Source organism: Triturus cristatus, chromosome 2_2 (assembly GCF_964204655.1).
Source record: "Triturus cristatus chromosome 2_2, aTriCri1.1, whole genome shotgun sequence".
Lineage (NCBI taxonomy): Eukaryota > Metazoa > Chordata > Amphibia > Caudata > Salamandridae > Triturus > Triturus cristatus.
In genome coordinates this window covers 308,984,508-309,012,469 of record NC_140582.1, presented here as the reverse complement: position 1 = coordinate 309,012,469, position 27,962 = coordinate 308,984,508, and the positions used below count along the sequence as shown (strand labels likewise).

The 27,962-nt window shown below is 43.8% G+C and overlaps 1 protein-coding gene across 1 annotated transcript in view; it reads right to left on the bottom strand.

Annotated features, from left to right (window-relative positions):
- MUSK (muscle associated receptor tyrosine kinase) overlaps positions 1–27,962 on the bottom strand; it is a 743,472-nt gene that overhangs the window by 389,237 nt on the left and 326,273 nt on the right. Inside the window, exon 5 of the mRNA XM_085641353.1 lies at positions 21,405–21,546. Within this exon, the coding sequence (XP_085497479.1) occupies positions 21,405–21,546 (142 nt within the window). The remainder of the gene's footprint in view (positions 1–21,404; positions 21,547–27,962) is intronic.

Here is a 27,962-nt window from a genome sequence, read left to right as displayed (position 1 = left end):
GCAAGAGTGTAAGGAAAATCTACCCTGTTGTTTTCAAATGTGTTAGCATTTGCCTCTCATTTATGAGATATTGATTTGTGCTGAATGCTAGCCATCACAGTTCAGGAAAACAAGCTGCACCTTTCCTACGAATGCAAGTCTTACAGAACCAGACCAACACAAATTAAATCTCTGACAACAATTCATTTGTGCACACAGACTTATGGTGTGAATCTAGGCAGAAAACGATATTTGATTGGCAATTTCAAAGCACATTTACTACTGTGGTTTTGCAAGTGATAATTACTGTAACAGCCTGACACATTTTCCTTATAGTTTAGAGAGGCAGAAAAGAGCACATGTCCTAACAGCTACTTGAGAGCATGTGCATGTGGAACCTGGGTGAGTGATTAGACTAGAGCAAAGGAAATGAGCCTTGGTGATGTTGAATGTGGTAGTGTTAGACACTACTATCTAAAATACCACACAGTGCTGAATACTTAGGATGGGAGTGCAGGAGAAGCAGCTGCCTGTGTGCTAAGAGCATACTTCTGGAGACTGTGTATTGTCAGGTGCAAGAGAGATCTGCATGGACACTTGCATAACTGCATGAAGACTGCACAGATGTATGTAAGAGTACATGTGGGGTAAGGGTTAATTGGAGTTTTGAACATGTAGGATCTACCTCACCCATTGCAGGAGTGTAAGGAAAATCTACCCTGTTGTTTTCAAATGTGTTAGCATTTGCCTCTCATTTGTGAGATATTGATTTGTGCTGAATGCTAGCCATCACACTTCAAGAAAACAAGCTGCCCCTTTCCTACGAATGCAAGTCTTACAGAACCAGACCAACACGAATTAAATCTCTGACAACAATTCCTTTGTGCACACAGACTCATGGTGTGATTCTAGGCAGAAAACAGTATTCCTGGGTGATACCAGTACACCTTAACTTATGGTGAAGACATACTCCATAATATCTTACAAGTTCAAGGCAGTTAAATATCTTCCAAAACATAAAATGTAAAACACAACTTTAAAAAACAAGAATCACATTTATATTTTTTATATCAAAATGCACCACATACATCCCCTCTCAAATTCATAACTCACCTTTAAAAGTAGTTAGTTGAGAAAGAAATGTGACACTCGCACAGCAGATTATCAGAGCCAGAATCTCTGAACTGTACACCTCTCAGCAGAACCAGTAAATGGCAATGTTTCCCTCTCTTTTTTCACACATATACATGTTAACTTCAAATCACAGTGCTTCCCACATTTTTTCAAATGGAAACACACATTTCTATTGGTTGCAAATTTCAACCCTTTCGATCCCTACCCCCAACATGACTTCTGCCTGCTACCATAGCAACATGTCATGGAACACTGGTGTGAGCAGAGAGGTCAGAAGTTCAGCACACAATGTTTCTAATCCAAAAAGCTTGACTTTTCGAACCTAACAGCAAATCCAAAGTAATGTTCTGTGGGAACACATTTTTCTGAACCAATACAAAACATGCTTTTAAAAATTTAAACATACAGCCTAGCTTTTAGTGTTGAATGGTCTGAAACAGCCAATGAGTTATTTTTATTTTAAAAAAGTATGTAAGCCTCCATTTTACAACTATCTTTCTTTTCATATTGCCATTCTACTGAAAGACACCTTCTGAGTGCATCCAGATCTCCTTGAAAGATGTTCACAGTGTGGATTGTAGGTCATAGCTATGTCTTCTGGAATGAAAAGTATGCAGAAAAAAGGTATTTTGAAAGACCTTGCTTTGCCAAATGTAGACATTAAATGGATTGGTCAGAGAGGGTTAAAGTGGCACCAATTATTGCCTTTGGTGAAATCCTTTCTACAGCTCCCACAGCCTGACCTTATAATTGTGCACTGTGGTGGAAATGACCTAGGCACTTTAACTGGGGTAGGTCTGGAAATGCTTGTTAAGGACACCTTTGTGCAATTGATGTCACTTTTTCCACAAACTACCTTTGTATATTCTAATATATGCCAAAGGCAAAAGTGGAACTGGTCCAACCAATATTGTCCGCAGATTGACAAAGCAAGAAAGCACGTCAATGAGTCTGTTTCTGCTTTCCTCAGAGACTATGGTATGGGTTCTATATACCACAACAACTTGCGTTACAACATGCAAGGCATTTATAGAGGAGACGGTGTTCATTTCACAGATGAAGGCAACAGAGTCTTCCTCTTGAACTTTAGACTCTGCATCGGTACTTACTTGTAGGTACAAAAAAACACTCAATGAACACAACGGCTCTTTTTAGAGCCAACCAACATCTAAACACTTAAACTTGATTTTTAATCGGCGTTTTTTCAAAAAAAAATTAAAATGAATTTTTGGCCTTGGAGGTTCTTTTGGGACACCCTAACCATGGATAGGTGGTTAGGAGCTGTCTAGCCTGCCCCTTTTCATGTTATCCCACTTTGTTTTTCCTCCACCCCTCAGAGTGCGAGAGAGAAAATGGCGGCCGACACTTCCTGGTTTCGGCCGATTCGAATGTTTACTAAGATCTAACAGCCAATCAGAATCGCGCACACGCACGGCACCGTACACGTACGGTAAGCTTACCGTAAGCGCACGGTAAGCGCACGGTAAGCTGCCACAGATATATATATTGATTTAAATGCTATTTTCTCAGGAACTACTGAACAGATTTACACCAGACCTACAAAAGGCACTTCCTTGACCTGTAGACTACCTCTCTGCCAAATTTCAAGTAACTCTGTTCAGCCGTTCGGGCTGTAGCTGTGTCTAAAGGTCCTATGGAAAAATGCATGGGGAAAACGCGTTTTGGGACCCCCCTTTTTTCTCAGCCCCCGCTTGACGAATCCCCCCGAGACTTTCAGGGTAGGAGCGGAGCGTAGCGCCCCATTAGTTTTGAAAATTTCGCGAGGATTCGTCGACCGGCGCCAAAGTTATTCAAAATAGAATGTTGCGGTTTTCCTATGGAAACAGGGTCCTAACTATAACTACCTACTGGCGACCGCCAGTAGGTAATATATATATATATATATATATATATATATATAAATATATATATATATATATTCAAATACATACATACATACATAGACATACCGATATACATATATATACACATACAATATTTATAGATAAATATATATATATCTTTTTCAAATGAAAGACAAGGGAAACCCGAAGGCATACCCAAGACAAATATAGCAGCCTGCACATTAGGTACCTACGGCACCGATGTGAACCATAGCAGGGCATAACAAATATAAATATCCAGAAATATTTACATAGAACCATACACAGACCCTGTATAAATGACAATGAACATCTCTGAACCAAGAGACTTCCAAGGATAACAGCGGCAGAGGCCATGAGCAGAGGGACATGAGCCCCTGGTTGACAATGAGCAGAGGGAAGACCAAGGACATAAGCACTTCCTAACACCAGAAATGGAAGAGTACACAATACTACAAAGAGTAGAACGCAGCCAACTCTGTGGCGCAAGTTGGACCACCTGGCGCCCAGTGCCTGTGAACGTACCAAGTGTGAACCCACATACCGTGCCAGAACTGAAAGCAGAATAAAAACTGTTCCGGAAGTGGAACAGAGAAACAAGCTCATAAGAGACACTGACTGACCACTAAGACAGCCAACATAGGTGACCAAGTGCGGAAACACAGCAAAATGCTTGAAAGACAGCCAAAGGCAAGAAAATGAAGACTGTAAAATAAAGAGGTAAACACGAGCCTGTCTTGGCGTAAACCCAACAATGTTCTGGAGAAGTCTGCATCCTCACAGGCAGGAGAGAACTACAGAGCAACAGTAAAATACAAGCATGTAAACTCCAGCGAAAGCTAGGCCACCATGTACGCTCCAAAGAAAGCTACGCCACCCTTGTGGGTCATACTAAAGGAGAAGTCCCACAACAGTAGGAAGAGCCTGAAGAAGCGAAAACCATATCGCGATAAGCCTACAGCATGAACTATAGGAAACTTCCACAGGGGGAAAGAAGATAATAATCCTAAGAGGACTCGCAGGATCCTCAGTAAGGACCTACACCATCCAAGAAGAACAGTTCCTGGAGCATTAAACACACCCCACCCAAGAAGAACCCTTCCCGTGGCAAGATAGAATGGCTGTACAATAACCAACGAATACCCCACATAGGGTATGTCACATCCCTATAAAAGCAAGGGAACACCTCTTGAGACTAGCTCTGAGGCAGAGGAGTCGAAAATAAGGGCGCGAACAGCTGTATAGCTGTAACGTCCGTCTGGGAAATAGCTTGAACCCAGAGACGGATACCAGAGAAAAGCAATGACAATACTGCAACCAATGCAAAAAAGACCCCAACAATGGACTTAAAACAATGTCAATCACGGGAAGCCAGACATGAGACGCTGGAACGCTGAGTTTGCACGAATGTCAAAAAGATGGGCCCCATCAAAGGGCAAATCTTGGAGACACTCCTGAACATTTTCAGGAAAACTGCCATCAGGCAGATAAGAATGGCGAAGTAGAGCAACTGACCTGGCCATAGCATGACGTACCGAGTCAGTGGTGTCCATGGCTAATCGAATTGAACATTTTGCCAGCTCAGGACCATCTTGGAGTATCCGAGATAGGTCAGCCCGGGGGCCTTCCGGAAGAGGGGGAAGGAGGCACTCTACTGAGTTGCAGAGGGCGAAAGTAGCCTGTGCAAACATGCAGGACATGTTCAAGGACGGTGAGCGACGTCCTTGGGAATGACTCCAAGACCTGCCCTGGATAGGAGCCCCAGCTCGAGATGGAGACCGGCGCCGCTTGGTCTCCGAACAGGACATCCGGGCGGACAACAATTTCATCCTACGTTCCTGCAGGGACGTCGGCTTTAGCTTCCGACAGGTGTCACACTCCTCGGAGTCGTGGTGCTCACCCAAGCACCACATACAAATCGTGTGCGGATCTGTCGCTGACATCTGCCGCATACAGGTCTCACATGATTTGAAGCCCGAAGGCATCGGCACACTGTTCCCATATGCAAAAAGGCGTCAGTAAGGCCTAAAAACAAAAACAGGTTAGAGGAACCGCTTCTCGTGGATCTGCGTCGCAGGCGCGGAAAAGAAGAAAACTGATGTCAGGGCACTAGGAGGTACTTATATGGCTCCACTGAAGTCATATCCACAGACAACGTCAGGGCAGAGCCATGCGATGCTGTCCCCCGGCATGCAGAGGTACAGCTGAAAAATCTCCGGATCTAGACTGGTGCCTGGCGGATATTCTAAGTTAAGGAATCTGCGCCTAGATGTCTCTATCAATCAACAAGATTGAAGGGAGATTAAGGTCCTTCATTTAGGCTTCAACAGCTCCAGGATTGGCATGCAAGAAATTAAGGAGGAAGTTAAAGAATGTGGGGTTAGCATTCTTAGTTGTCCTGATATTTTGTTATAGTTTCTAGTTTAAAATTAGAAAATCATTACTGTCATCCCGCTATAACACCTGCAAAGCGAGATTATATACATGCGTGATAGGGGATCTGGTGTGGGAAGTTTTCATTCGTAAATTTGGAAACCCAAAAATCTCAAAAAATGTGCGCCTGGAAGTACTTAAGCCTGCCTAGTGATTTGGTTCATTATAACGTGAATGTTAGTATTTGCTCCAGTCCTGGGACCCCTAAATTCCTGGAAGATAAACTTAGGCTACCAATGATAACAGCAGGGATAAAACAGTTGGGACAGTTGCAAGATGGTCTAGGCCTTATTTCTTTGGAAGCTATCAGAGTGTTGACTGACAGTGAGATCTTAAGATTCAAGTACTGTCTGTTAAAATCAAGGTGGGATGCTCAATCTTGAGCAGAATGACTCCCGTACATGCCTGGGAAGGATATTTGTCAACATCTGAGAAGCAAAATCTATGGCAAGTATCTTTGAAGCTTCTTTATGCCAATGTAAAATCTGCCTCTTTAAAGATTTTTTTTTGTATGCTTTGCACAGGATATATTGGAAGCTGGACAAGCTGTGAAGGATAGTCAAAGAGATAGCACCCAGAGGCCAAAGTTGTGGAGAGGATAGCACAAATGACATCCACATACCTGTAACCTATCTGGCTTTAGTGGACTTCTGCAAGGTAGTAAGTGGTCCAAAATTGGATAAGTTTGGCTCTGAGGGTAGAGGTAAGCTTATGCTTGGCTATCTTTGGCATTGAACTGGAGCTAAGTATGCACATTCCAGCAAACATGAATAGTTTATAATTCTGTTTAATGCTTATCGTAAGGGGGAGTTTGCGTAAAGTGGTTATCGTGTAATCCCCCCCCACCCACTGTCCATCAGTGGTTGGACCCTTAAACAAGATTAGGAAGATGGATCAAGAGACTTGCCCTGGCTGAGACCAATGGTCTGGGTTTTGAAAGTGGAAGGTGGATAATCCCGAAAAAAAGTCCAATGATTAAGCTAACTGTGCTAGCAAGGTCCTGTGCAAAAGGATGCTCAGGTCAGGACACATCCAGAAGAAGTGAATTCAGGTGTAAAGGGCGCCTCTTAAAAGTCGATACATCTGTAGGTGAATGAGGAAAAAAATTGTTTGCTCCTATGTCCTTTATCAACCAATCAGTACTTGTAAAGCACAGCTTATCACCCGTGAGGGTATCCAGGTGCTGGGGGCCCGATTCACAGAACTAACTTAAGACAATATCCTAAACTTACTACCATTTTGGTATTCACAGAAGGCACTTACTCATTTTGGTATTCACAGAAGGCACTTACTCATTTCGGTATTCACAGAAGTTAGGAGTCCTAACTTTAGGACTCCTAAATGCCTTCTGTGAATACCGAAAGTCTTAAAATTAGGATTTTTCTCAGTTTAGTAGTAGTATAGTTAGGACTCCTAACTTTAGGACTCCTAAATGCCTTCTGTGAATACCGAAAATCTTAAAATTAGGATTTTTCTCAATTTAGTAGTCCTAAGTTTAGGACTCCTAACTTTAGGACTCCTAAATGCCTTCTGTGAATACCGAAAGTCTTAAAATTAGGATTTTTCTCAGTTTAGTAGTGGTATAGTTAGGACTCCTAACTTTAGGACTCCTAAATGCCTTCTGTGAATACCGAAAGTCTTAAAATTAGGATTTTTCTCAATTTAGTAGTCCTAAGTTTAGACTTGGCACATTTAAATAACACTGCCAGACACATAGCTATTATTTCCATTGCTTGATTGCTTCCTTCATTGTTGCCACAGAAACTATGGTGTGGGTGGGCACATAGCTTCCATTACCTCATGTCTTGTGCCCATGTGAGGCCTGGTAGGAAAAAGTGCAATTTTACATGTACACAGTTCTTTCCTAAAGTTGCCTTTCACCTTATCACACCGACTTTTGACAAAACATTTGCATTTGTGACACTTGGGTTAGTTTCTGAGAATCACCGACCTTGCTGCCACGGAAAACTTTCTAAGAACACTATCACGCTGCCTCTGCATTATGTGCAAGGCCCTCAGGTGCATGATACAAATGTGTTTGTTATTACGTCCATATGGTGACACAGCTATCTGTGGAATACAAATAATGGCAGCTTGATCACAATCTCGGCCCAAGGCATGGATGCCTTTTCCTATATATAACCTTTTGTTTACAAATACAATCAGAGTAGACGCTTCTGCTGACTTTGAGCGGCCCATGCATGCTGGAGCTTTCTCCTAGCAGCTGACATCTCCATAAGGGGTGTCCAGTTCGTGACCAAGACAGGGTCCTGCACTCTTACCCACCAGGTAAAGGGGTTAGATTATCCAGAAGGGGGTTTCTTGGCAGAACGTACATTTACACCCCAGACACGCAGGTTAGGGTTTGCATCGTAGGAGTATGCTAGATTGTTATATCATTTTTATATGCCTGCATATATTTACTGTATTATCAAAATGGTGGGACTGTTTGTTCTATTCACTATTTTGATGCTCGCTATAACTTTCATCTGCTTCTGTTTATTGATCATTGCAGCACATCTATTCTGTACAAGAATCACTTTGGTTCAATAAATATTGAAAACGTCCCTTTGTGTATTCTTTGTACACTTCTCTCAGGACAAGTGAAATACCAGCATCTGTAAAGCACACAGCTACCTCTGGAGAGGTGTCCCAGCACTAGGGGCCATCGGGAAGATTAAGCGAGCTATTGCCCAGAGTCACATGGTGCTGGGCTAACCTGCCGCCAGCCCTGGGGATTGAACCATGAACCCTGTGGTCCAGAGTCAGGCACCCTGGCCGCTGCACCTCACCTCTTCCAGCACAAGTGAGCACGAGTGACTGAGCAAAAAGTTCCAGGTCTGTCACCATGATCCCTGAGGGGTCTGGGTTGTCATGTTCAGTGGTTGCCAGAACTGTTCACTCCCAGCCAAGGTTTAGGGGGGGCTAACATTGGCACTGTGAGCTAGCTGGTCCAAGGGACAACATATCCTGCGGAGGTACGCAGAATTAGTCTGTCACAATCCCTATGTGTATGTCATCTACAAATGTGCGGTTCCTACTGATTAATGGAAACTACATGCCACTCAGGTACACAATGAAGAACAGAGGTAATGCCACCTTGATAGTTTGCCATTTGGGCAGTGATGATCTAATTTTGCCTGTCAATCATGTGGATAGCCCTTGTCAGGCTCCTTATCATCCACCCCAGTGCCCCATGGGACCTCTTCATCTTATTGCTTAGTTCTCCAACAGGGTGCCTGGCAGATCCCCTTAGCTCTTCAGACTGAGTTGTGGAAAATGAACAAGGGCCTTCTTGATGCCAAAAGCGTCTCATCAATTCTCTTTATGAATGGCTGCTATCTCACCATCGACAGCCATAGCAGTGCGGGACTGTCACCACGAGCCTATTGCTGAACTCTGGAAACTGGCCTTCCTCATGGCAGTCGGGGGAAGGCTGCTACAGATGTGGTTTCGCTGATGGTCCCATACTCTATGCTTGCAGTTGTTAGCTGTGATTGTTCATCGGTGATGTCATCAAGCAACAACATCAGGGTTTCATAGCTGCTGCTTAATATCCCATTTACTTGAAGAAGACATAGCCATATTTGGTACACTATTAAACAGAGCATGTGTGTCAGACTATTTGCTAAATATATTGATGTCTGCCAGGTCTGGTGGCTCAGTGAACTAATTCTTTCACTGCAGGAACCTATGTTCGACCTCATGGTCACAGGTTCAAATCCCTCCGGGTCCACTCAGCTTTTCATCCCTCTAAGGTCGATCAAATGAGTACCATTGAGTTGGGTAACAATAAACATCTGTTATTCAGCACCAAAATACCTAAGGGTGAACGTGCGCTTTACAAATACGCATGTTATGTGTGCAAATGTATAATGCCTCAAGTATATAAACGGAGCTTAAGAGCACATTTTCAGTCATCGCTTTTAGCGTGTCGATTTTTGGACTCAGTAACTGTTCGATCACAGCTGTGCTCGCCCATCTGTCCTTATGTCCCTCAGAATGGAACGCGGGACCGGCGTGGAAGCAGAGCTGCTGGCACACGCAGGTTGTGAAACTATTTGTAATGTATATTTAAAAGTTGGAGGGAGCCCAGTTGGGGCCGGTGAGGTTTGTAACACTAGCGTGCATGTTAAAGCTCTGGTTCGAGTAACATCCTGCAAAGGGCCGCCTAAGTCCAAACCTGCTCGCATCATTAGCAGTGGCGCAGACACTTCTGCGAAGGTCATTATCAAACGCGGCGTCGGAAGTCTCCTGAACCGCTTTCTCGGGTGCCACACTCAATGCATTAAGCTAATGAGGGATAGAAACAAACAGTCACCACTTTTGAGTTCACAAAGAAGCTTCTTTAGGGGGTAACCAGCACCATAAGGCAGAGGTTGTAGAAATGTGCTCACACTTTGCATAGTCTCTTTGGCGCTCCGGGGGGCGGAGTCACTCCTGTCACTCAGTGAGCCCGCCCTCTCATGTAATCCGAGTATGTGACTGGCACCCAGAGACAACCTTGTTTAATAATCATGGTTGAAGAGGAAGACATCTGATCCCCTCCTGACTGATTTACAGCAACGACAGCTACCGGGGCTGAGAAAACCACATGGGATGACGTCTGGACTGGCAGGCAAACAGGTAAAGAATAAGTGTGACATTTGAGAGTAGTTTTTCACAAAAAGAGGGAGAGAAAGAAAACTTTTTTTTAAAGTGAGCAAATACATATTTAAAGCATCAACTTAGATTACTGTATTTTGTGATGGTGAGGTCTTCGAACATCCCATATAAACCAAATTCCTCCAACAGTTCATTGGTTAAACACCTGCATTACCCCTGTCAATGTCACAATAGCACCGATGGCATCATACATGGCTCCACTACTGGAATCATGTATGAAATCACGAGGCGTATCATACAGGGCTTGACTCATGGCCTTGCTAAACCCCCACACACTTTTAGAAGGCAGTAAAATACATTGAAACTTCTACCGAGAGAGAAACATGAAAAGGTGGAGAATTCTGTACACGCAGCCTGATTTTGGGATCTGTCGGCCAACATTTCAATGAGGTGGAAAATACTGTTTGTATGGTTTCAAGGGCGTTACAATCAAGGAGAACAATGCAGGGGGAACAGTAGAGTGAACAATTAAATTGGAGAGGCTGTGCAGAAAAAAATCAAAGGTCACAGTGACTAGCGAATTTCAGTGTTCTTTTTGCTTGTAAATGTTATTTCTTGTGTTACTTTGTCACCTAACTATAATGTCACTTTAAACTTTGTTTTTTTTATTCCACGGAATTTCTGTTTATCAATTTTTATCTTTTTCATAGCCAGCCAACTGCCCCTTTGTGCACAAATTTTGGCCATAGAGGGTGACCTCTTGCCACAACCTACGCCCCCCCACGGCCAGAAGACCCCCTGCTGCATATGGCCGAAGTCTGTGGTTGCATGGGGATGAAGCTTGAGTGAGTACCACTGTACTTCACCAGAGGAGAGTACTGGGTCCTGTGAAGGACCTGCGCAACATTTTTTTTTTGGGGGCCTGCTCGACATCCTGCTGGATCCCCCGCCAGGTGGTCATGGTGTTCTTACACCGTCCTCTTATACTATTTTTACTAAAGGTTTTCAGGCTACGGGGACCCAGTACTGTAATGGTGGCTACTACATTTTCTTCTGAGTTGCAGCCAGCCAATCAGATCATTCATGTGGTACTGAAATGGACAATGGAGCAAAAAGCTCCCTTGGGCAATCCAAGTTTTTTTTTTTCACTACTGCAGGACTCCAGTGGGACCAATCATTCAGATACATCTAACTTTCTAATCCCCTTCCAGCCCAACCCAAACACATCTTTACATGCGAATGTCTCAAAAACAGTTGAATGGATTTACACCACATTATTAAGCATACTTCCTGAGTAAAGTTCAAATTCTTTGCCAAATTAGGTGTAATTCCGTTCATCTATTTTTTCTGTATTCCAGAGCAAAATTTCCAATGGTAATTAAAATAGGAAATCAACTTCTTGAGACACCCCTTATTTTCTAGCCCCCCACTTCATGATCAGTGGGAAGTGTTCTATGAAGCAGGCAAGGTGGATGAATTTTGATGAATTTGTATGAAATTTTCCAAAACAAAACACTTATCAGCTAAACAGAAAAAGCTCATGCCATGGAAACTCTGACCTAACTAGAGCTACACAGTGACAAATACATAAATACACACATCGAAGCAACATGGCCATGAATATATATTAATGTCACAACCTGAATATATACTGTAAATGAGATGATGAAGTAGTACATGAATAAAACTAGGAAATTATCTTTTAGTTAAGCAAGTAGGAACATACATCATATTAGCAAAACCACACTTCACACTAGATGATCTCCTCCAAGCAAATTAAAACAATGTTCAGTGATTCAGCCTTCTCCAGGGGCGTAACACAGGCCCCACAGCCCCGTGTTGCGGGGGGGCCCGTGCTCAAGGGGCCCCCTTAGCAGAGCCAGCATTTGTTGGTACTCAATACATTATGCAACTTAGGTTACGCCCACCGCCGCCGTCGTTCGTTGCACCTCACTGTGGCCTCTTCATATTGGTGCGCAGTGAGCAGATGTCTTCGCCTCCGTGGTTGCCCAGTCTCCACCCGTAGGGTGGGCCTGGTCTGGTGACCATTGTCATGCGCATCGCGCATATAAAAGTGCACGCGTTACTGGTGAGATGAGGCATCACAGAGGCCAGAAACGACTGATAGGGACCGTGCTGCTGCCGGCTTAGTTTAATTATTTCTAACCCCTGGCTAGTCTTGCCTCGTCGTCTTCCGCCCGCAGGTGAGTCTGTCTGTCGGAGCCAGGAGCAAGAAGTCCAAGTCAGAGGGTGGGGTGGAATGGAATGCATCATGGGGCGGGAGGCCTGGGTTAAATAAGTAAAAGGTGGGATAGGCCTCGGACGGTTCCGTTCTGTGCAGTGGAGACCGCAACGATTGCTCGTTTGTGAGAGTGGGGACGGTGGTTGCGGCTTGCGCAACGTCGCGTGGCTGCAATAAATCAAAATTTGTAATCATGATGATTGTCACTGTTACAATCATCATGATTAAAATGTTTGACTTATTGCAGCCATGCGACGGTGCGCAAGCCGCAACCACCATCCCTGCTCTCACAAATTGCACCCCCACCGCCGTGAATTGCAGAGGGAGTGACATATTGCAGGCCAGTACTGGAATCTGAGGAGGCAGGTGACCAGGCCCGGTCAGCACGCCCTCGCGGTAATTAACCCATCACCACAGCTCGCGGCCTGGGCTGGCAAGCTGTAGTAAGGTCAATCTCCCCTGGGCATGGATACAGGCTCGAGGCTGCCGGTGTCTCGTTTTGAGTCTGCCTATCAGTGTTGCTGATTGAGGATCCGTGGCGCCTTCAACAACAGGAAAACCATCTACCTCGTGTACAAGTCAGGAGGCGGGCACATTGAAATGTAAGGAGACTGATACATCTGCCTATTTTAGCCGGTGTGCCACTACTAGTTTTCTGTAAACCAGGCACAAAAGCGTGTGCTGAGCTCTGTAGAAGAGTTTCAAAATTTATGAGGCAGCAAAATCTGGTCTTTTGTTTTAATAGAGAATCACATATTTGGAACAGAAATAGAATTTTATGCAAATCCCATTGGATGTATTTATTGTTTTTCATAACACTGTGCATAGCCTTTCGGTTACTTCAGAGCACTCGGTATTTCAAAAATGTACATATTTGTAATAACCTAAGAAATAGATAACTAATGTGTCTCTTGCAAAAAGGATGATGAAATTAAAGACATGTTATCCCAATTCATTTACCGCCTCTTACTACCTGGAGGTCAAATGCACCCATTAAAAAATCACTGCCGCCTTCTTATTTTTGCCCTCTTCTCGGCGCTAGGATACCTGTATAGTTAGCAGCGCATTACTAAAACTGATAACATATTGTAAAGCAAACGTGAGCTACCTCTAACACATCTGCATCAGGCTTATAGAGGAAACGTGGTAAACGAGTGTTACACCTCGAATGGGGGTCCACATTTGCTGCATCTCAATGTCCGGCCTATCGCTTGCATTTAGATAAAACCATACACCGGTGCCGGTGGGCTGCAGCTAAGTGTGTGCCTCACAGAGCCTGAGGCTGCCTTGCCCAAAATCATGCCCGGCGGTGCGCTCTGTGGTTTAGCGCCATAACGAAGACCATGAATCCAGCTCCACTAAAGAAATTCCTGTAGACTACAGTTTTTAAATTATAGAGCATTAATTCCATAAGCTCTATTCATTAAGATGTTATGGAGGCTACACTACAGCCTGGAGTGTAGCCTCCATAACATCTTAATAAATAGTGCTTGTGGTATTATTGCTCTATAATTTAAATACCTTATAAGAAACGCCTTTGGTGCTTCGGTGGGCTCTGCGATTACAATCGCAATTGAAATGACACCATAAGCAATCTAAAAAAACTTGGCAGCAATGCCGCAGGTACGTGCGCACATTATTTCAAGCGCTTGTTAGTAAATGCAGCCGGCTTTCTGGCAGCCGTGCTTCATTTGTATCTTGGGGGTAATTTAAAACAGGTGGGTCTCTTCTGACAGTCCTACTAGCTGTTGGTTTTGCCGTGAGATTACTGCACAGCTCCTTCCTCAGCCTGAGGCTAATGCAGTATGGTGCCTGTCCGTGCGCGAGTCAGTGTCACACTTAGGCAGCTAAAATGGATCCCTGTGTTGTAACTCTTCATGTTGGGGTTGCCTCACATCCTGTTGGGTTGGGTCCCATGTGGACAGACAGGCACTGGAGTCCTGGTGCTCTCCCCTTTGATTGCTGGCAGGGAGGGGGCCCAGTGTGGGCAAAGGCTGGCAATCTTAGGGGCGCCTCTGCAGCAGGCAGCAATCTTGTATTTCATAAAAGCACATGGGATGTGCAGATTTAGTATCAGGAGGTGTTTTAAATATTCCTTTACCCCACATACAACATGGGGGTTTCCATACTGGTCATGATGTGTACCACAATCCATGTCATGTGCTTAAACCTTGTTCCCAGCTGCCCTGTGTTATAAAACACTACTAATAGCTTCTGACAAAACACACTTCCAACTGGTAGGTTGGCAAAAACCTTTGATTTCTGTTTCCCGGCATTAGGTTTAGGTATGTGTCTTTTAACCCCTTCAGTGCCACGCCCTTTCCCCCTCCTGTGCCGGGCGTTGCACTAGTGGGTGGGGTTCATGACGAGATAGTCTCGTCATGGGCACAGCGCAACCGTGCTCCATGACGAGACTATCTCGTCATGGGCACTGAAGAGGTTAATGATGCTTGGCCCCGGGGGTTAGTGTCTATCAAGGTGGTTCTACATTGCCAGAACTGCGCCCTGTGTATTGTGGTGCAGTTACTATACCCTGCAGGTGTGCTTCTTCAAGGATGGTATGGCTTGGAAATGGCCCCTGGCCTCTGTGGAAGGAAAGGACCCGCACAGTACATGACCATTTACTATACAATGAGAGGCCATATTGTGCCATTCCATGACTGAGTGCCCTTCCATTTCTGGTGCTTTACACCATTTCTAGTGTTTTAAGATCCTCTTCAAGTTGCTTCTTGCTCAAATGGGTGTAATTTCTGAAATGTATATATTTTGATCGTCTTCATTGCATAATTTTGTTCGCAAGAAAGTGTCACTCAAAGTCGTTGAAATGTCACTCATAATTACACTGAAATTATGAAAATGTCACACATAGCAATCTGAAACCTTGGCAGCTATGCCCGCAGTAGCACCCGTGTTCCAGCCTCCAGGTGCCCCATCAGCGCTGTAGCGCACACAGGCAGCACTACACTCTCTCGCCAGCGTTGGTTGCAACAGTGAGTTGCCTCATAACAGTCCTGCCTCATAAATTAAATGGTGCGTGCCGTGTGCGGTGGGTGCAAGTGAGCTGAGCTTCTAGGTCCTGCAGCAAGGGGGTTGAAGGCAACTGCCTTGAGGCCAGAAACAATTTGCATATTTACATACCTTTGTAAACTGGTTACAGAGGTTTAGTGTTTTTTCTAGTTCCAGTACCTCCTTGGCCCCCACTTTGACTATGCCTTACATTTGAAATGTACATTTACTGCTGTAGTGTGAGAAGGCCTTTCATGAAAAGGAGTATAAAGTAAGGTTGCCAAAAGAAAAATGCCAGCAATGTGTGGTTTAAAGAGCCTGGAAAGACCTTGTCTTGACACTAAATAGAGTTATAAATAAAGTTTGTATTGATTTGTAATGTGACTTTTCTGTCTTAGTTCCCTTTAATTATCAGTCATGGATCATTCAGGCAACCCTAGAACATAATTAAAAGTGCTTTCTATTCATATTTGCTGTTCGACTTATGCACAGATAAGTGCTGAAAATACTGCTTTAGGTGACTGCTTTTTTTTGTACGTCTGGGACATCAAAATAATGAGCTGGCAAACCTAATCATAAGACTGGAAGTTTGTTGCAGGATCAGCACATTATTTATTTCCACCCTCGATCCCTGATTAACAACATAATAGCAATAGTTCAACATATCTGAAACCCTACATCACCGTCAATAACATGCTGAGTTACTTTGAGTGTCTGGGAATGCACCCTTTATTCAGACAACTCACTCCTCATTCTCGCCCTTCACTTTTACGCTGACCCTGCACTCACAGCGATCACAATGCACTCACTGATCACCATGTACTCCCACCATTCACCCGCTCACCCTGCACTCACAGTGATCACTCTGCACAAGCGCTGTTCACCCTGTACCACACCCTGCAGTCACACGAGCACACTACTCACCCTGCACTCGTGTGACACTTCACTCACCTGTCCCCCTCACTGCTCAATCTGCAATCTCACTCAAACAAGCCCATCACTAACCATGCATGCATTCGTCCCACTCTGCACTTACATCCGCACCCAAATTCATATAGTCACCTCACTCACCCTGCAGTCACTCCTCTTACCCTACTCTCACACTGTGCATTGTTCGCCGTGCACTCACATGGGCACTCCTGCCACCCACACAGCACAGAGGGTTAATGTGCCTGCTACAAAGAACATGTACTACGCAGATCACAGAACTGAGTGTGAGTAAACTATGAGTAGCGCTATATAAAAATGAAATGTTTGTCAGAATGGTGTTATAGAGAGATGAGGTGCTTTGTTGGTGAGTGGTAGTGAGGGAATTCATGGAAAAGGAGGAAATGGGGGAGGGCGCACCAAAAAAGACTGTCAGATGCCATCCAGAGACATTTTGAGGCATGGGCAACCTGGGCTCCGGCCCAGGTCCCCGGACTTTCAGGGGGCCCCTTGATAAAACCAGCTCTGTTCTGTAGAGTCTTGCCCTGATGGCATTAAATGATCCTTGAACAGGTTGCTTTAAATACAACCTTTCTTCGCTTTTTTTTTCAATATTGGTGATGTATGTCTATTACAGACATTTTGTAGAGGAATGTTGTGTTTCATGCAACATCCATAAAATGTTCTTTTGGATGAAATCAGGACCTCACACATGTGAGAAATGGGGGAGTGTCACAGAGATTATTTGCAATAATATGCTGCTGTGTTACAATATTGAAAACACACATCACTATACCTGAATATTACATATAAACACATTTAGAATTTGGACTAGTGTGTCTGTGCACTGTCTGTGACTCGCCCAAAGAGGGCATGAAAGAGCTAAAATAGGATCATAAATTCAAAACTGTTCTTACAGGGGTTCCCAATATATGTTTGGCAGTTGGCCCCTAAAATCCTTAAGATGTTCCTGGTGCAATCAGCGCCCATGAAAAAGACATTTTATGTTTAAAGTTCAGCAAAAAAAGCAAATTGTAGCAAAGGTGCAGAATGTTTAAACTCTGCATTAGTGTTTCTGTGGTGGTGCACAAACAAGAGGGGAATTAGTTTAACTAAATAGGTTTGCTTTATGTATGCTTCTGCTTGCTGTACTTGTTATTGTTTTACCAGTCAGTTTCAAATATTTGCACCTTCATGCACAAGCACAAACCAAAAGGTCATTGGTTGACTAAAGTGGTTTGATTTTTGTATGCTGCCTGCTGTACTTGTTACTGTTTTGCTAGTCACTTTGAAATATTTGATCCTTCAAAAAGGGAATTGTTAGTTTAAACTGGTTTGATTATTGTATGGTGCTGTAGTTATTGTTTACCAGTTGCTTTGAAATATATGTGACTTTATGCACACACCAAACAGGGAATTGTTTGACTAAACTGGCTTCATTTTTGCATACTGCTGGACTTATTTATATCATGCACTTTGAAAGTGTTTTCACGTTGATGCAAGAAGAAAGTTAATTGTTTTACTAAACATGCTTGATAATTGTTTATAGCTGGACTGGTGATTGCTTTATTATGCACTTTGAAAGTAGTTGCACTTTTCTTTTGCTTTACCAACTACAGTTTGTATAGATTGTCATTAGGTACTTGCTGATATGGTTTGTTTTTACTCTACATGTGGTATTATTTATGGCGTTGCTTGCACTTGTCTGTAATATGTGTGCCTTAAATCTTGTATTTAGCATTGTTTACACTACAGAAATGATAAATTAAAACAGACAAATATCTGCATCAATGTTCTGAAGCATCCGAACAGTTTTCATCCTCAGCCTTTTTTGCCTGCCTGTTTTGTAATACTTACTAATAAAGAAATGATGGCAGGAATTGAAATTGCTTGCTCAGTTCACGTTATTATCACGCACAACCCTTGACAGTCGCTAGTGTGTGGCATGCAGATAATTCACCCGTCTATTTCTCTTGACTTTCGTAGGATACTGAGTTATATCTTGTGTACTTCTCATGTATATTGTCAGTCGAGTTTTTATGGAATTGCAGGTTTGGGTTTGTCTTTCAAAGTTTCACGTTATTGTCCATTAATGTCAATTCTATTTCAGACCCTTCATAGTTATTCTTCAGCCATAGGCAGTTCCTGAGACAATAGGATCGCTCTTTGGCATTGTTCTGATTGCTGCCTCAGTTAAATAATCTGCTTTTGACATTGTTACAAATGGTGTAGCTTATATGTTAAGAAGGTTTCCCACTTTCTCATTAGAACTTTGAGAAAGACAATGTAGAGGCATTTCCTTTAAATCTTAGAGGTTTCAAATCAAAATATGCCAGATTTTTGGGTGGTGGGGCAAAGTGGTAGGTGGTGGGCAGGGCCGCCGGGGGGGGCCTCCTTCTGTTTTGCAGGGGGGCCCCCTCAAGTTTCGTTACGCCACTGAATGGGCTCTCAAGTATACATTTTTATATTCATGTATCTAGGCGTAATATGGATGAGTGAGTGCGGCCATATTGTGCACGACTTTCCCATGATTCATCTACTCCTGCGCTGCTCAGTACAAGTGTAGTGGGGACAATACAGCAATATGTAAATTAGTCCATGAGTTACTGTGAAAGCGTTTTTCGCCAAGGGGATCTGAGTGGCATCATAGACAACTCAAGCGTCTATTTCTTTGTCTATGTGATGTCACTCAGCTCCCCTTTTTAAATCACACCTCCGTTATTCGCAGTTACACATTTGTGATTGTGTATCTTTCCAATGATTAACTAAAGCCAGGAAGTGCTCTGACATTTTTGCCACCGCGTTTGTGGAAATGTGTTGCAGATTGCAGCTTTCACAAACATCTTTAGTCGAAACACCATGAAAATCAAGAAGTTCAGCAAACCCAGAACAGCAGAAACATTCAAGCACTTTGGCCTCTGCAATTATGTTCGACCGGGGCTTGGTGTTCTAATGACCGTTGACATTAGTATGTGGAGAATTTTGTGAGAAGTATGTTAAGCCTTCAGGAAAGTAAATGATTGTGTCATCTCTTATATGCCCACACGGATTAAAAAAACGCTGGAACCACATACTTAAACACAAGTGCCAACATGTGATGCTTGAAAACTTGAAAATCCGTTCCAAATATAGGCCCATGTGTATATGTATTACTTTTGTTGAAGTAGATTTATGAATCCTGCTTGATCTTTTAAGTTACGACCATAGCAGTATAACTTGTAGTATTTCAGTAACAAGCTGCTCCAGGCTTCCGATATGTGGCCCAGACTGGGCTTTGTGGAGATGAATGGAACAGGGAGATTAGGAAAGGGGAAATGAAGGGTACAGTGAAACAAATAACTGTGACTTCACAGAGATGGTTAGTTGAGAAAATGTTTTATCCTTGTTAAATTTTTCTTATGCGCACAAAAAAGTCACAAACCTATTTTTAATTCTATAGTCAAATCAAAAAAGAAAATTTTATCCTAGTTGACAATTCAATCCAATGCTTATAATCTAAATTAGGAGACATTGGACCCAACGAGGGAGCAGAATCCAGATGGTAAAAGGTACATACTTAATCAAATGTAGGGTATTTGAGGTGAAGGGAACATGTGTCATGCAGTTTCAGACATACTTCCACACGCACAAAAGGGTTACTGACAGAGGTTGGAGTCTATGGATTATAGAACATGGTAGATGGGGCTGTAGGTTAGCGATCTAGTGCCCCACCTGCTGAAGAGAATACTTCCTGCCTGTGTTTTCCCATCTCCAGTTTTTCAGTTTCCTACCCTTCCTTCCTTGATCCAGTGAGGACTTGTTGCTTTGTTTGTTTCCTCCCATTGCAGGTTCTGGTGGCCCTCTAGCATTAGCAGATTCTAATCCTTCTGGCGTATTAATGGGGGGGGCTTTCCAAAACCAACGTAACATACCTATTCCGTGAAGTAACAGTTCAAACCTATTTGTTGTGTTAAAGAAACTAACCTAAACACAGGAGATGTACTTTAGGAAATAGAAACATTGATTATGGTAGCTCAGTCTGGACCGTTGGAACAGTTGCGGAGTGATTTTATTTATGCTCCAGTGTTTGCCATCATTCTAGGAGCCACGTTGCGCCATAACCATGATCTGATAATTAAGAGGGCCAATAGTGAAATCATCCTTGGGTCTCCATCTACAAGGAAAGGAGTCACCCTTATCTAATTTCCAAGACTCCGCAACTATTGAAGTGGTTTACCTTACATAAGACGGTTATGTCAGAATTACCAGAGACATTATAGAATCTTCCTGAATGTCTTTAGCATCAAGGGGGCTGACACTCTTCCTCAACACTGGGAATACAATGGTACCACTGATCTAAACCCAGGATCTATAATGTCTCACAGCAGAATTTATATCCTTACTGTTAAGGAGTCCAAGGTCTTCAGAGCTTCCCTGAAAGACATCTGGGACACGGCTTTCATCTGGCACTCCATGGCCAGGCTGGAGCAGCTGTCTCACTTTGGTTGCTTGCGATGTCTCCTGGTCTTCCTCAGTGATCATCACAGCCACACTGGAGGGAGTGCCAGGAAGCGGGAAACCAACTGGAATTCTGACCTGCCTATATTTGGTTATTTCCATTCTGGGTTCCTATGTAATGCCAATACATGGCTGTATAGTTGACAGGGTTCCCACTCAGTTTAAAATGACCTGCTGAACACCAAAATACAAGAGTGGGGTTCCTATGATGATACTGAGCTGCCTGCTGAGATCTGAACAGTCACTCAAGCTACTGTGTTCTGTCTTCCCGATACGCATTCTGTCCACTGTGTTTAGCCCTACCATGGAATCATTTACAACACTGAAGAGAGAGGTGGGATCATGCTGGAATTGCTTCCGTCCAGGTTCCTGACATCAAAAAACTAACTCTCAGATAGTGATCTTAAGATTAGGGTTCTCTCTGAGAAATCTAGGATTTCTATTAGGGTTTTTTTGTGAATTCCCTAATAGATATCTAGTGAAATTGTTGGGAACTTTTTGAGAGAGGTTTGTGAACGAGACCCTTTGTCTGTAAATTAGCTAGGCCACTAAATTGTGTATCTGACTCATCCTAAGAGTATGACTGCGCTGTAATGAAACTAAACAATTTCCCTTACCTTTTAGTGACATTTAAAAGCTTAAAAATGATCACATAATGAATGTCCAAATGGAAAACATGAAGTATCTGAAACACCTACCATCCACTTCCAGCATAGCAGGTTTGGAATACGCAGTCCCAAGGCTGTTCTTGGCCACACATCGATACTGCCCTTCATCTTCTCTTTGAACCTTATGAATCCTTAAACTTCCTGATTCCAAGATAGCAATGCGGGCATTTTCCTACCAAAGGAAGATAATGATTTTACACACATTTCAATAGTGTCTTGAGAAACCAATAGAAAAAAAGACAAAAGACTCCTGTGATTCTACAACAACCATGCATGTTTCAAAGAACATGGCAGACATTTTTTGTTCACTACGGATTTGAGCCTTTCATGCAAAAATAGGTAAAAACACACATTTCATAGTGAACTTTTCAATAAGACTATATGTCACAGTTGCCTGTGAAATCTAGATTCATCATTGTAATGACAGATCCAAAATCACTCTGCAGAGCTTTTCTATTGTTAGCACTATTAGGAATATGCAGCATGGAAGACCAAATTATGCTGCTAGTATTTTTTTAATTATTCTGCAAAAATTGCAATTTATGTGGCACATTCTCTGGAAGTATTATTTTCATCTATTTTGGCTAGGAACAAAGGGGCATATTATCAAGAACGGCGTTAAAATTATCGCCCCTTCAGCGGCAGGAAACTGCCGCTAAAGCAGCGATAATGGGCTTGATAATACGCCCTTGAGAATTCCAATAGAAGCCCAGGTTCACACCAGAACATGGGCTTCTATTGAAATTCTCAAGGGCATATTATCAAGCCCATTATCGCCACTGTAGCGGCAGTTTCCTGCTGCTAAAGCGGCGATAATTTTAACACCGTTCTTGATAATATGCCCCAAAATTTGTTAAATCTACAAATTGTGCATATTATGTGGCAAATGCCCTGATCCAGTTGATCAGCCTCTCTCCCTGTGTCAACTGACAGCTTCTCCTCCCTCATTTTCCTCTCTTTGGAGAAACAGCATGCTTAACTGTTACATTTAAGGATCATGGGTGCTGTACCTGATATTTAGCGTCTTGTCCTTCCTTTCGTTTATAGTTTATATACGGCGGCTCAGCTGTGAGATGTTCTTATGCATATTTTATCTGAGCTTGCATTATTCAGTGCTCACTCCCGTGTTTGAAGAATTCCTCACACAGCATTGTTCTTCCCACTTTTAAGACTATACCAGGCAGGTCCACACATGGTTGATACCACCCATATCCGCGACATGGACAACAACCAGAGCCTCAGCTACGGCAACGATATCATAGCTGAGATCCGTAAAACCCTCTCCCTACTGAGGGCAGATGGCAGTACTCCATCAAATAGACATAATGACGATTAGAATTCAATTGCAGCACTAAAGAAGCAACAAGTCAAAATTGCGCTTCAGGGAGCAATCACGACGGAGTATTTCAGGACCAATATCACATCCAATGGCTTACTAGTATCAACCGCACCCTGCAGTTTCCTAGATGACATCTTTAGGCGCGAGTGGTCCCAGGTTTCATGGAAGTGCAGCTGCGATTGATAGATTCTGATAATCAACATAGTCAAACACCTCTCAAGCGCTGATTGTCAGAATCACCATCGGAGAGAATGTCCTCAAAGCAGGCATCCACATTACAGCATTCTAATTTCGACTAGCTGAGATTAATTCAGAGATAAGTGAACAAAAGGACTATCTGATGCAACAGAACATTTCCAAACTACGGAAGGATATTAAGAAAATCGAGAATGAAAAGGTTTACCCCTACCTAAAAGAGGACTTTCAAGCAACTAGAGGGGAAATCTCAGCTGATGAGGGAGGCACCACACAATGCAGGAAACAGACCTTCTTTAGTAGTTTATCAAGTACAGACAGTTGGGGCAGAAAAGACAGTCAGTGTGGTGCACCACCTATGTATGGGCACCAGATGGCTCCCTACCCAGGACATCAACCAATGTGGCCTCCCAACTTTCATATGCACCCTCAAGCCCCTCACCCACACTTCCCTCAACACTTCACTCACCCACCTTTTTTAGACAGAGGCTGGGGTAAAGGAAGTAGAAAAGAGGGACACAAACAGATCTAGTGGCAACAGCCAGACCCACAAATGTAAGAACAGAAGCCAAACTACCAAAAAACCTAGTGGTCGATTTGTCCCTCAGAGTAATCACACCAGAGAAGAACGTTGTTCTTCAAAAGGGCCTAGGTTTTGTCCCGACTTCTCGAAAAGACAAGTTCTGACTTGAAAAGTGAGCTCCACAATTTTTTCAAACTCCAGGCCTTTATCTAGGGCAAACCAACACAAGAAACTGGTGATTCAGGGCTACGCAATCCTTCCAGATTCACTCCATCAGCTGGGATGACTTCCCATGAAATACTTACCTTCAAACAAGCTGTGCTCAAGGAGGTAGAAGAGACTAACCACCCAACACCCTTCTACAACATGTCCTCACTGCATCCAATTCTATGTTTGACATTAGCCAATGACCCATCTAGCACCATTAAGCCAGCAGACAAGGGTGGTGCCACTGTCATTATAGCCACCCCTGACTACAACAATGAGTGCCTACGACAACTTGCGGATAGTAGGTATTACCGCCCGATCAATACAGAGCCCACGGAGGGCTATCCACTAGGATTCAGACATTGGTCACAGCAGCTGAAACCCAAGGGTGGGCCACAAAGAATGAGGCAGAGTTTCTGGTCAATAGGTCTCCTAAGACACCAAACTTCAACATCCTGCCACAAATACATAAAAAGAGGTAACTACCCCACCTGGAAGACCAATAGTGTAGGGGATTGGATCCCTCCTAGAACTATTGAGCAAATCTGCGATCATTATCTTCAACTGCTTGTAATGAAGACTCCACTCTTCCTCAAGGACACAAGGATGCCCTGAACCTGATTGAAGAAGTCAACCACATTAACAATATCGACCTCTTGGTAACAGTTTTTTAAAGGTTTTTATTGGGTTTTATGCATATGATGAATCAGCACCTACATTCATCTCAGCAGGCAGAGACTTGCTGCAACATGCAAAAGCCATATAACAGTCAACATCACCAGAGGAACAGTCGTGCCCGTTTTGAAAATGTAATTAATAAACACTATTATATCGAACAAAACATCATAACAAAGGAAACAAGCTCATGAGACTGCATGGAAGAAGTAAGAGGTCATGTCATTGTGGAAAGGAGGGAGACAGTCCAGAAAGGCACCGCCAAGCGTGAAAAAACAAATAATATGTGTAGTCATGTCACCTAGGGGTGGGAAGGGAAAGGGTAGAGGAAGGTGGGGAGAAGGACCCCAACCCCAGTATGGAAAGGGCAAGGAAGGTGAGGCATAGAAAGAGGAGGGCAGAGGTGCACGTTGGGAAGTGTATAATGTGATGATCTAGTAGGCCCGCGTGTTGCATGAGAGGCACTCTCCCCTGCGCTTGCCAACAAGCACCGCTCAAAATGTAATAAGAGTAAGTGTGGATTCAAGGGGTGAGAGTGTACTGTTTTTGGCTTGTACATAAAGCAGTAAGGTCTCCCTAGTACAGAGAATCCCCCTGCATCCGGATCAGGTGGAACAGGCAACTTCCAGGCCATTGCCACCTGACGTTTGAACAAAATAATGGCAAGATCAATGAATCTATGCAAGTGCTTGTCCCACTTCCTACGGCGGCGGAGCCCCAGCAGACATGAGGAAGGTGTGGAAGTGAGGGCATGTGCTGCCGATTCCCCCACCGATGTGGTTACTGTGTGCCAAGTAGGTTGTAGTACCGGGCAGTCCCACACCATGTGGTAAAATCCTGCTTCCTGAACTGTGCAGCGGGGGCAAGCAGGGGAGAGCATTGAAAACATATGCTTAATGCATTGAGGGGCAAGGTAGGCCTGATAGACATAGTTGAACTGTGTGGACCTGAACCTGGGGTTACAAGTTACCCCCTTTTCCATCTGGAGAGATTGGTACCAAACTCCGTCCAACAAAGGTTGCTGCACTACTGAGTCCCATCTGGCGCCCGCCCCGTCACGTAGTCTGGTGAGGTCTCATGTAGCTCTGTGTAGAGAGTGGTGATGGCATGCCATGTGCCACTGGAAGAAAACAACTTATTCAGCACAGCTGGGTTGGGGGGCTCCTCTTCCCCACCACCCCAGGTGACGCGCAACGCACGTTGGATAGTGTAATGGGTTAGGAACTGACCAGCAGTGAGACCGTAGGTAACCAAAATGTCCTGAAAGGGCATAAGGACACCATCAAGATAGAGCTAGCTGCTCAATGCCTGCCTCCCTCCAAATACCCCTATCATTGATCTGAATCCCCTCATGTAATTTCAGTAGGTCCCAAACAGCAATTGCCTATGAATACGGGAGGTGGGGACCCTTAGGGTGCACAAATCTGAGCCAGCAAGCGCGGGCCAAAGTCATCTATGTCATCCTGTGCCTGGGTGGATGGAAGAGTCAAACAGCCAGGTGTAGATGCCCACGCCATTCTCCACCGCTCCAACAAGAGGTAACTCCGTGCAGGCAGAAGTATACAGTCAGTATGTGATGCCGGTCGTGGCGCCAGGGGAAATAAACAAGGAGAGCAGCTTTGACATCCCAAAGGTAAACCAAGGCATTATCCATGTAAATTGAAGTGATGGATGTCGAGCTCATGGATACAATTCTTGGGTTTGAATACGCGCAACTACGTGTTTTTCAAAAGTTAATATGGCTTATCGATGTTTATGTGTGCTCCTCGGGCGGCGTTTTCATTCTCAACGTCATAAAGCAAATTGATTACTGCATTTCCTACACGGAATGTGTCCCCCTGGGCACTACTTCTGTCCTTTTTATAGGCTCTTCAAGTTGATAATAGAGGTAAACAGGTTATTTCTGAATGAATATAAATTCATGTATTTTATTCATACATTATATATCTTCATCTCATATTTTTTTTCATATTTTTTTGTAACTCATAGTATATGGACTATGACATCCAATGCATTTCCGGTATCATTACCCTTCATCAGGGATTAGTCCTATAATAAACATAAATATCATGAGAGACTATGCACATAATCATCAATGTTTTATGTGTTATTCATTGTTTTATGACATTTATTGTGACTCATGCATGATGGTAGGCAGGTGGTGGAATAACACATAAAACATTGATGATTATGTGCATAGTCCCTCATGATATTTATGTTTATTATAGGACTAATCCCTGATGAAGGGTAATGATACCCGAAATGCATTGGATATCATAGTCCATATACTATGAGTTACAAAAAATATGAGAAAAAAATATGAGATGAAGATATATAATGTATGAATAAAATACATGAATTTATATTCATTCAGAAATAATCTGTTTACCTCTATTATCAACCTGAAGAGCCTATAAAAAGGAGCTCATGGATACACCACAAACAAGCATTACCCCACAGGTGACAAGCCAAAGGCTCCATGGTCAATGCAAAGATGAGTGGGGACAATGCCAGGCCTGTTGTGTACCCCATTGAATGCTAAATCTGTTTGATATCATCTGGCCATTCTCCACCCATGCAGATGGATCTGTGTATAAGGTGCATACGCAACGCAGGAACCCAGGCCCAAACCCCATGGCAGAGAGGGTTGAGAAAAGAAAATCCCACCCCAGAGTATCAAAGGCCTTTTCAATTTTCAATGATACATTCACTTGGATTAGAGCCTCCAGGGAGGTGTTATTTATGAGGCGCAGTAACTGACGTATGTTGACAAATGTGCTGTGTCCCGGTATGAAACCGGACTGTTCCGCATGCACAAGTGAGTGAATGATGGGGAGCAAGTGGTTCGCCAGGACTTTTCCCAAAATCTTGCAGTCCAGGTTCAGCAGTGAGAGGGGGCGATATGACCTGACATTCAATGTGTCACGTCCAGGTTTAGGTTGGACCCCGATCAGGGCCTCCTGGAGGGAGCTCTGAAATTTACTACAGTCCTTGGCCTCATTAAACATAGCCAATAGGTGCTTGGCGATCTGTGTGGAGTAGGTGCCATTATACTCGATCAGCCTAGAGTCTTTTTCTGGGGGATCTGGGAAATATCCGCACAGATTTCTTCCATCTGTATGGGCTCTTTGAGTTCAGCCCAATGCAGAGGGTTTTGTCTAGTAAGGGACAGCCCGCGCAAGAACCTGGGGCCCGATTCACAGAACAAACTTAAGACTAAATCCTAAACTTAGTACCATTCTGGTATTCACAGAATGCACCTAGTACTTCTGGTATTTACAGAATGAACTTACTACTTTTGCTATTCACAGAATGAACTTAGTACTTTTGCTATTCACAGAATGGATTTACGACTACTAAACTTACGTCCGCACTCGGGCCGGAAATTCCGGCCCGGAGGCGGAGCTTCCGTCCCGGAGGCGGGGCTTCCGGGCCGGAGGCGGAGCTTCCGGCCCGGAGGTGGGGATTCCGGCCGATTTAGCTATGGCCGAAATCTCCATTTCCGGGCCGGAAGCTCCGCCTCCGGCCCGGAAGCTCCGCCTCCGGGCCGGAAGCCCCGCCTCCGGGCCGGAAGCCCCGCCTCCGGGCCGGAAGCTCCGCCTCCGGGACGGAAATTCCGGCCCGAGTGCGGACGTAAGTTTAGTAGTCG